At 42.9% G+C, this 10,673-nt stretch overlaps 1 protein-coding gene across 4 annotated transcripts in view; it reads right to left on the bottom strand.

The window, feature by feature from the left end:
- Window positions 1-220: 220 nt before the first annotated feature.
- Window positions 221-10,673, bottom strand: part of ddr2a (discoidin domain receptor tyrosine kinase 2a) — a 29,459-nt gene continuing 19,006 nt past the window's right edge. Inside the window, exons 3-17 of one of the 4 annotated variants that reach the window (XM_040127670.1) lie at window positions 7,284-7,386; window positions 6,512-6,743; window positions 6,031-6,178; window positions 4,893-4,995; window positions 4,139-4,322; window positions 3,802-4,042; window positions 3,468-3,533; window positions 2,382-2,518; window positions 2,017-2,227; window positions 1,667-1,899; window positions 1,432-1,559; window positions 1,113-1,310; window positions 790-1,024; window positions 462-611; window positions 221-380 (exon numbers count right to left, since the gene is read on the bottom strand). In XM_040127670.1, the coding sequence (XP_039983604.1) occupies window positions 249-380; window positions 462-611; window positions 790-1,024; window positions 1,113-1,310; window positions 1,432-1,559; window positions 1,667-1,899; window positions 2,017-2,227; window positions 2,382-2,518; window positions 3,468-3,533; window positions 3,802-4,042; window positions 4,139-4,322; window positions 4,893-4,995; window positions 6,031-6,178; window positions 6,512-6,743; window positions 7,284-7,386 (2,501 nt within the window). In that variant the 3' untranslated portion in view covers window positions 221-248. The remainder of the gene's footprint in view (window positions 381-461; window positions 612-789; window positions 1,025-1,112; window positions 1,311-1,431; window positions 1,560-1,666; window positions 1,900-2,016; window positions 2,228-2,381; window positions 2,519-3,467; window positions 3,534-3,801; window positions 4,043-4,138; window positions 4,323-4,892; window positions 4,996-6,030; window positions 6,179-6,511; window positions 6,744-7,283; window positions 7,387-10,673) is intronic. The other 3 variants (XM_040127672.1, XM_040127673.1, XM_040127671.1) reach the window with 3 other exon arrangements.

Raw genomic sequence — 10,673 nt, 5'->3', positions numbered from 1 at the left:
CGTGATTGTGCTAATTAAACTTCGACTGACACACACAAAATGTCTGTGGTAGTCCATCTTTGCAGTGTGTTAAGTCCATGGAACAGTGTTTCCCAAACTGTAGCTTGTAGCCCACACGTGGCTCTCACCCTGTTTCTCTACGGAAACAAGACAGCTTAAACCTGGAGCGTGTCTGCTACTTTTGCCAAGCACCATTTCCCTCCAGGGATGAGCTGACCGGGAATCACTGTCTTAAACATAGCCCTGGCCTAAGGCTGTATTTCCAGGAGGGCTTGGTGTATTTCCTGGAAGGAGGGCCGCTCTTTTGTGTTCCTCCTCCAGCAACTCAGCATGATCTTGTAGAGCAAGTCCGGACACAGCACAGGCTGAGGCAAGTAGATCTGCACGACAGGGAGATAGAAATAAATCCAGGGATTCACTGGATTTTTGTATACAGGTCAAATTTTTGTAGCGGCACTCACCTGTCTTTTCTGGTCCCTGAAAAACTCCCCTGTGTTCTCTATCACCTGCTCATCAGTGAGCTGAGAGTAGGGTTGCTCTTTGCAGAAGTTTAGTATCTCCCACAGGGTCACACTGAAGGCCCACACATCACTAGCTGTGGTGAACTTACCCTGCACAACATGACGGTGTAAATAGTGATTAGCATGTTTTCAAGCACAACCAAGCAAAATATGCTGGTTTAATTCCAAGAAATATACACATAAACACAGCGGAAGCTCAACAAATATCACTCTCAACTTGTCAGGAAACTATTAAATGAAGGAATTTGCCACAAGAAGCAGTCCTCACCAGCAGGATGCTCTCCCATGACATCCAGCGTATAGGCAGGACAGCTCTGCCCTGGATGCGGTAGTAGTCACCACTGTACAGGTTTCTGCTCATGCCAAAGTCGGCTATCTTTATTGTGTACGTCTTGCCCACCAGGCAATTTCGTGTGGCTAAGTCTCGATGAACAAAGTTTAGAGAGGAGAGGTACTTCATCCCCGATGCTATCTGAGTGGCCATGTAGCACAGATTATTGAAGCTGGAGAGGAGAAAGAAGATCTAGCGTCACGGGTTCGGAAGGAAAAAACAAACTTGTAAACACAAATTTACAACAGCCACGTACTCACCTGACAGTAGGTGCATTGCTGAGCAGAGCTAGTTGTCCCTCGGGCTCGTGGCGGGACAGAAATTGATTGAGATCTCCATTCTCCATGTACTCTGTGATCATACAGAGCGGGTCGCTGTAGATGCACACAGCTAGGAGGCGAATGATGTTAGGGTCCTTCAGACGCGACATGATCTTTATCTCTTTCAGGAAGTCATTCCTACCAACACAAAAGCATATGCATTTTAAATGACGTACTTTACACAGATACAAAGCATAATTATATTAACTTCATATTTACAATTCAAGTTACAGGCTACAAGAGGCACCAGAGTCAATACCTAGCGTTTTTGTTGGCATCTGAACGGAGCATCTTCACAGCCACTAAAACTGGCTGGTCCTCAGGGATGTCAAATAAAAACTCCTTATTCATGAAGTCCTGCATTCCCTCTGCTTCACACAGGTGCACCTGAGAGGAGTGGAGAGGAGAGTGTTAAAATTATATCTTGGCCTTTGCCAATGGTGCTCCTCTAAAGCTGTAAGTAACGCTGTAGAAGACTGGCAAAGGGCACACACCTCCCCAAACTGGCCCTCTCCCAGCTTCTCTTTGAAAGTGAGGAGTTTCCGCGGGAACTCCTCCACTGCAACATCCTTCCCTGATAACAGGTCCATAGTTACTGCCGGGATGGCATATGTGTTGCTTCCAGTCACACCTTGCAGGTTTACAATGTCTGCCTCTGCGTAGTGAGGGACGCCATCTTGGACTACAGTAGCTGTGGTGGATTTAGATGTTGCTGTGCTGGTACAAGCTGGAACACAATACGGGACACTGTAACTAGGAACATCAATAAGTGACTGAGCATGTTTATTGTGCATATCAGTTGAAATTGATGTGTATACGTAAGCAGACATGTGTGTCCACCTACCAGGCTCCTCTGAGCTCTGTGCAAACTCCGGCAGCTTACATATGAGGCGTGAGGGCTCTTGGTAGTCCGGACCGAGGGGGAAGATGCGCTCATAGGTGGAGTTAGACTCCTGTTCGCTGGTTGTACTCGACTGGTTGTGGTTGTAGGCGAACGTCTCACTCTGTATTGACAAACTAGCAGTTAGTTCATCATCCAGCATCCGACGAGAGGCCTAGAATAAAGGACGTGGGGGTGAAGGAACAGATCTGACCAACTCCCAAAAGGAAACACAGGAATCTCAATGAAAATGCGGAAAATCTACGCCAGCCTATATGGGCTGGTTTTTGCTTGATGCATTCTGTTAAATAAATCACTGATCAGCTCACCTTCTCCAGCATCTTCTGCCACACCTGCCTCCACAAGATGATGACAATGATGGCCACAAGGATGAAGATGATGGCCACCAAACAACCAATCAAAATCCGGGTGTTGCTGTCATCTACTTTGTGGGTGGGGTCATCTTCTGGGGAGAGAACAGGGAGATATGGCTTCTAATGATGGAGACGTCATGTGGATTTGGGGGGACCATACAGTACATCTGTATTTAAATCAGACTACTCCAGTAGCATTTGCCCACCCAAAAACTAGACTACATTTTTTTTTTTTTTTTTTTTAATTGGAAAAAATAAACCGATCTTTGTGAAATGTATTGCAAAGACAGGATACATCTTTCTCACAGGGAGATCTTTTGGTTTGTCAAACAGGTCTAACATTAATCATAGTTGTATTCCCATTCAGATGTGACAGTGTAAAGATCCTGCTGTTGTGCATGCTGGCTCAGAGACATGACTTACTGACACGCCTAAATTGTTCAGAACCAATTAAATACTGGGATTAGTTGCACCCATGCTTTTCCTGCCTTGACAAGTAATAAGGTGTGTCCCGAATCCATAGTACGTGCTAATTTTATACAGTATGTACTTAATACCAGTGGTCATTCCTGTATCATACTGTTTAAGCAGTTAGTATTCAAAAATATCAACATACCTAAAAAATTTATACTAACAGGAAATTATGCAATATGAGCAAAGTCGGATGTCAGTCAAGCTACACTGAAAATTAAACGTCACAAATATGAAAATGTGTTCCAGCACATTAAAAAATTGGCCCTATTTAGTATTCATGCTGTCTAGTTTGAGTATACTTTATGCTAAACAGCTCAGAATTAGTATGTAGAATGGATTTGGGACATCACAAAAATGTCTGCTGTGAATATGTCTCTTTAAGGCCATTATAAGTACCATGGAAAGGTTATATTACAGCTCTGGACAGAAACTAATCTCTCTCTCTCTCTCGCTTTCTTTCTCCTCTGTTGGTTTGAAGGAGAAAAGCAGCAGGGAGGCGGTATTTTTCTTCTGATCTATTATTAGTAGTATAGACGGGTGTGTGTGTGTTTCGTTGCGATCACTAACCTGGTTGTGTGTTAGGTGGCAGTCCAGTCTTGGGTGGAGCCAGAGTTGTGTTGTACATGGCCGTGTCTGAAGGGGCAGATGGCACAGAGTTCGTCAGACATTATTTATTAATATGAAATCACAACATCAAAACTGACTTTAACAGTTTCTTTTTAGGTAGCAATCTGAATCCTTAGGTACCTTGTAATATAGAGTTTGAATACTGGATATAACAACATCAAAATTTAAATAATATACAGTTTCCTACATACATACAAGTGTAAAACTAAATAAAACTAGAAGGGGTCATCTTACTGCGGTTTGCTCATTGTACAGACAGTTCTTTAGTCTATACCTGACTGGAAGGTGATCTCGCTGAACAACATCCAGGCATCAGCAAAGTAGAACTGGCATTTGATGGCACTGGCCATGTGATTGGCCAGGTTGACGGTGACGAAGCGGGCGCTGGGGTTCTTCTCGTCCACCACAGGGCTGAAGGAGAGCGGCGTGGCCTCCCAGTCCGATTCAGAGCGGAAGTAACACACCACCTGGCGGTAAGCCTTGACGTGCTGGGAAAACATGTTGTTGCAGTGGACCTGGACATGGGACACATGGGGAGGGTTTCTGTACTGATGAGAAATGTAAAATTGAACATTAGTGAAAAGATAAGCTTATAGTACCAGGAGTCTCACCTTCATGGTGGTAAAGTTTCTTGTGCGGTCAAACTCAAACATGATTTCCACATATCCACTGGGGAAACTTTCATTGTTCCAGCCCACGTAGTCATATCCAGGCCACACATTGTAGACGTGACTGTGTGTAAAATCATCCAGGCCACACACTCCATCAGTCAGCTGGCCCAAGCCCTCTGTCATACTGAGAAAAACAACGCCGGTGTGTAACAGCCAGAAAACAAAGAGAAACATCTTGGCAACATCCTTTATATTTCAAAGCATCATCACCTCTGTCAAAATGTTTTTAATGGTAGAACCATTCAACACTAGGTGGCAGCATTACAAAACCAATTCCTCACTTCTGCTGTTGGCTGTGATACTGTAATATGGGCCATTTTCTTTTCCCTCTTCACTGTTTCCTTGACAGAGAAAAGGAGGTATGTGTCATGGAGGACATTATTCACCATGCCATAATCCAAACTCTAATGTCAACATAAGACTCTGATTTGTTCATTCCGGTTTCGAAACTCTGTAAGCACAGGTTGACTCAGTCATTCCCATGAGGTACTGCCTAACAGTAAACCACCATGACCTGCTCACCACTGTCTGTCTCTCTGCTTTCACCATGGTGACCAGGCAACAGAAAGGTGAGGGGGGAAAAGTACTAACGAAGGACGAGAGCAACGTTGAAGCAGTGCAGTGGTGTGCGAAAACAGCAGAACTAAGATGGTGAGGAGGGAATAACGAAGCACACACAAAGAAACACACACACCTGTAGATGACGGCCCCGTCGTAGACAGAGTCGTTGAGGTAAACAGGGTAGGCAGGCGAGGTCATCTGCTCTCCTGCTGGAGCGTTGTATGACACAAGACCGTCTGTAAAGCAGATTATTCAGTGGGTCCATTATTTCAAACTGATGCTGTGCAGAAAGGTATAGCTAAAAACACAGAATTATTTGTTTGACATTGTATTTGAGATATTTCATCTTAATTCTTTGACCAATGTGTCACATTGTAATACACTGAAATCGGCACAATCTACCATTTGGTGTAATGCAAAAATTTCAAGTGCGATACTGGATTACTTCAATGAAGCACTAACAAACAGATAAAAAATATAGCATATGTTGTTGAAGGGTTGATGAATGCAAATTCCTTCTTTTCTTGTTATTTACTTTCTGTGTTTGTTTTTACACAATCAAGCAGGTTGTCTTACAATTTCTCATTAACGGCAAAGGGAATGAACAATATGAATGAAACTGCACTTATTTTTTCTGGCATATTGGATTGTATGGAAAGTGTTTTTTTGGTCATCAAATAACTAATCTAACCTACACACCTGTGCTGACTATGCTCAAAATGCATTTTAGCATGTGTGCCCAAAAAGCACTAGAACACAAGGGGGCACCAAAAATGCCAAAAGTGGCATGAGTCTAGACAAGAGTGCCAAAGTTAAACTTAAGATTTTGAGCATGGGAACCTGAAATTTGAGGTTAAAGTGAAAAAACAAAAAGCAAAGAACAGAAGTAATAGGGTGTCTAAGTACCGCTTTCTAACTGGAAGCCGTAATTAACACGTGCCAAATGCACACAAGCAAAAATTGTGATCTGTGCAGCACTTTTCAAAAACAAAGTTAGAAAGTGTTTACATTTAGGGATAATATGGGAAACATTAGCTTAAAGTGGTTATTCAATATTTTTTCATTGTTAGATTGTTATAGTGTACATCCGTGTTGTTAAAACAACAGTGCCCTGCTTGTAAAAAAAATGTGACAGAGAATCAGCTGATCCTCTCTATCTTTACGGCGTCAAAGGTGAGGACTGCTGCCTCAGCTCAGTCGTGACCTTTGCTCCTCACTTCCTCGCTCACCAATCCTTACATATCCTCTCTTCCACCTCAGCCACAACTTACCCAGCCATTCACAGCCGTAGAGCTCCACTCTCATGCAGACGTTCATGGAGTGGTCTGTGACGGGCATGAAGCGGACAAAGCGAGCGATGATGGGCGGCTCGAGGTCCTTGAGTACAATGTCGTAGGCATTTCTATTTCCTTCAATTACCTGCCCGTAAAACAAACACATCTTGACCTCACAAAAAAACTCACTAATGATTGAGAATGACTGAATCTGCATGATAGCAAAGTCATGGCCTCTTTATATAATTTATAGACAATGAAAAAATATCGATTTAGTTCAATATACTTTCACTATTGTGTCTATAAACACAGTCATACCAAATAAAAGCAATGACGGGCCATAAAAATATGACCTGAAGATAGACACCTCTACATCAGAAGTTTGTTATAGCGGTCAGAATAAATTATACAACGACATCGAAACCAGAAAAACTTGGGGAACACCCCAGCCACTGCACTGATTGATGGGTTGACTTGCCTGCTTGCCCTGCCTGTTTCTCCATGAGATCCAGCGGCTTCCATCACGGCTGTATTTAATCTTGTACATCTGGGCAAACTCATTACCAATGCCTCCCGCGTGTCGACCCTGGGTGCCCACAAGGGTGATGAAGTGGAGCGAGCGCAAGTCAATCTGGAGGAATTCCTTCAGGCTGTCTGGCTCGACTGTTATCTCTGGACACCACGCGCCATCGCCCTCCTCGAAATCCAACCTGGAGAGAGAAATATGGAAAGGGAAGGAGGAAAAATGATATAACAGAATTACAGCAGGAAAGGGAAAAGAGTAAGGGAGAAGAAAAATTAGGACAGGATGGAAAGGGAAAGGTGAGGGTAATGTAAAAGTGAGTGTGGTGGCGGATTTCAGTTCTAACTGCCTGTTATGAAAACACCTCGGTGAAATCCTGGGTCGTAAATTCATCTTAAAGTGTTAATTTTGGGCAAGGGGCTGGCAGGGGAGATGGGGAGCTGGGCGTGACTGAAAACACAGCCAGGATGGATGGGGAAAGTGTATTGCATCATTATCCTGATACTTACTGAAGGCCACCCAAGTTTTGCTTCACACACACACACACACGCTTCGTTAATCATGTGGCTGTAAGTAGAATTGATACCTCAGCTTGTGGTTTACTGCAAATAAACAGGCACAGGCACCTTACAGGATAAACCACCCACACACACACTCATTATCAGGGTAAACATACTATGAAGCACGTATGTGAGAGTTTGTATGTGTGCGCTTTTGTAAGACCTACCTGCCATATCTAGCAGCAGTGGATTCGGACCACTGGCTGGAGGCAGAGATGTCCTCGTCCTGTATCTGCCCTCCTGACATGCCCAGAGGATACCGACACACACCTGAGATACAACAACACCTTTCGTTAAAAGGCTGGAAGAAATAAACAGATAAGCAAGTGAATATGGAAACTGTAATGAAGGTTATTGAAAAACCACTTGAAGAAACATCCTCCATTTCTCCTGCCATAAACACTATTTACCAAATGGGGGAAGTGACTAATTACAAGCAATGTCGTTAAAGAGTAGCTTTTCTTGTTTACCAGCACATTTTTGAGGACACTCTAAAAGCAGTAATTCTGCTTTAACTTACAGTAAGTCCAGTTTCGATTATGTAGTTCTGGAAAAGGCAGAATTACAGAAAAACCTTTGGGTATACTGTTATGACACATTCAGGAAAATACGACCTGTTCCTGTTTATTTCCACTTTTTCTTCAAAAGCAACCTGTGAAAAAGATTTCTCATGAGCATAACTGGCCATCACTTTGGTGTGTATTACTGAATCAGTAAGTAACTAAGTACTCAATGCCAACTGTAAATAAGTGTAACTAAGTAAGTACTTTACTAAGTAGTCAAGTGCTGTGTCTACGTATGATAGCGATGTAATTGTACATTACTTGAGTATCTTAATTTTTTGTTTCTTCATTCTTTTACTCCACCAAATTCCAGAGAAATTTTTCAGAGAAATATTGTCCTTTTTTACTCTGCTAAGTTCATATTGTTATTTTTCAGCTTCAGATTTTAAAAACCTACAATAAGGATATAAGATATGATGTTATATAATAAATTAAATTATTTTAGCTTTATATTTTAAGTACATTTGGTGTTAATACTTACATATTTTGAACTGAGTAATGTTTTGAATGCCGGAGTTAGCTGCTTCCGAGTGACTTACGTTTTTAACGATGTTGTAATGCTACTTTTACTTAAAGGAATAATTTGACATTTTTCAAAAATTTCTTTTTTGTCAAGTGTTAAAAGTTAGCTAACGCTAGGTTAGTAGCTAGCGTTAGCTGCACGCTAGCTAAATGTGAAGCGATAACACTAGCCAGTAGATGCTAATTTAGCATCAAGATTGGAAACGGGGGGAAACACCTGGCCTGGCTCTGTCTTAAGGTAAACTTCCAACTACAGCACCAATAAAGCTCACTAATTAACACTTTATTTATAGTTCATTTAACCCACACAAAAGCTAAAGTGTAAAAATATCAAATTGTGGGACTATTTCTTGGTCAGGCTAAGTGACTTCCGTGAGTCTTGTCACCCTGGCAACCTCAGGGTTGGCAACCAGCCAACACTCCATGCTACATGTAGCCTATGAAAAGCTAAGCTTACTGTCTCTTGGCTGTAGCTTCGTAAGCAACAGATTGATATGAGAGAGGTATCAGGTCAGTGAGAAAGTGGATAAGCATGCTTTCCAAAATCTCTAACTATTTATTTATACAGTAAAATATCTGAACTCTTCTTCCCCCACTGCCAGTTGGTAGGATATATGGATATTGAGCTCGGATCTAAGGATCTCACAGTGGCCCTTTGACAGTGATCTCATGGAACAAAGTATCTATTACTTAAAAACTTTTTTAGTTCTACTTGATAAACAATTAAGTATATAACAGCAGGATATTCTAGTAGTTTTTCCACCACTGTTATTCACCTGGATTATCACACTCTGAAACATACAGATCCCCTCACTTCTCTCAGACCAACCACAGCGCTGGTTGGTGCTGAAAATTTGAAACCATACTCCAACATTCACCAGACGCTCTCAGACATTTCTGAGACAGAACTACCTAATTCCCAGCTCCTGTCAAGAAACCTGCAAAATGTGATGGATAGTGCTGGATGAAGCGATGGGGAGGTGGTGCTAGGGGAGTCCACACACACGCACACAACACAGACACAGACACACACACACGCACGCACGCACACATATACACATCCAAGCAACTACACGCTCTTTGCAGACAAATTGTGGTTGCTTTATTGAAATAATAAGCTGGATCCATTCAGTGTCTCTGCCAGTCCAAACAGCGCCGGTATCAAGCTCATGCACATGTACAGGGGTTGGTTACTGTGTGTATGTGTGTGTATGTGTGTGTTCGAGTGTAGGCGTGTGCGTGCGCGTGTGGTAAAACTGGCTGGTTCGAGCCCATCACGCCCCCACTGTGCGGTCAATAAAAGCAATATGCCCTCTGTTTCCCGCATGCCCCTCCACCCCCTCATCCTCCCTTTTTTTCTGTCTCCTGTCTGTCCTCTCCTCCTGTGTGGTCTCTCTCCTCTCTCTTTTATTCTGTCCCCTTCAGTGGCGAGAGCTGATTAAATTTAACATCGTGATGTAGAAAATCTTTATCTCATTAAGACTCAGTGGGTTGGTGGCTAAGTGAGCGTTACACAGTCAACGTGGTATCTATTAACTTTTACTGATTCCTGGGTATTTCCAAGGGTAAAAATAAAAAGGGCACTTTCCCATCATGCATTATCAACAGGGTTGTGTTGTAACACTGATAACTCCACCTAACAGGATATGACCGCTAGGTAGCCTCATTCAACTTGAAAGAGCCTTTGGAAAACTTTTCTGGATTTCTGTGTATGTGATAGCAATGGGTTGTGGCTTTCAGCAGAGCTGGAAGCAGAAGTTAAATGGAGGCTGACCCTGTTAGCTCGGCCCCTTGTCTCACAGAAAAACCTTTGAGAAGATGCCAGTAACAGCAGAGCTGGACGTTCAAGGCCTTCTCTGTCCCACTCCTGCTCTTTCTGTCCTCCTTTTTCTCTCCCTGTGATTCTCTCTTCCTCTTTTCTTGATCTCCTCCAAATATTTGCTTAAAAGTCAAGATGTGGAAACCCCTGAAGGGTTGGGACTGGGACTCATGACCTGATACACCGCTCACATGTCTTTGCACACACACAAACACACACACACACACACACACACACACACACACACACACACACACACACACACACACACACACAAAAGCACACACACACACACACACATACACACACACTCCAGACAAGCAAAAAGCAGGCATAGATGCAACCGCACACACGCATCCAGGCTTCGTCTTGGCAGTGACACAGTGACAACTTGAAGGAGGCACAAACAAAAACTCTTCCAGATGTCTTCATTCGCCTACTCTGTCCTCTTTTCATCTTGTCCTCTCTAACCTTTGTTATACACTGCCCTCTTCACTTCAGCCCTCATCATTTATCCTTATCCCTGTTTACACCCTTCCCCTCCGCTCCACTCCTGTTTCTCTCCTCGCACTAGATCGCCTTGGCTATTAGCGGACCACATCTACTGAAACCATCTCACTCATCTCATATTCTCGGCATATTAGCGGTATCCT

The sequence above is a fragment of the Xiphias gladius genome, chromosome 6 (genome assembly GCF_016859285.1).
Source record: "Xiphias gladius isolate SHS-SW01 ecotype Sanya breed wild chromosome 6, ASM1685928v1, whole genome shotgun sequence".
Classification (NCBI taxonomy): Eukaryota; Metazoa; Chordata; class Actinopteri; order Istiophoriformes; family Xiphiidae; genus Xiphias; species Xiphias gladius.
This window is presented reverse-complemented; position numbering and strand designations above follow the sequence as displayed.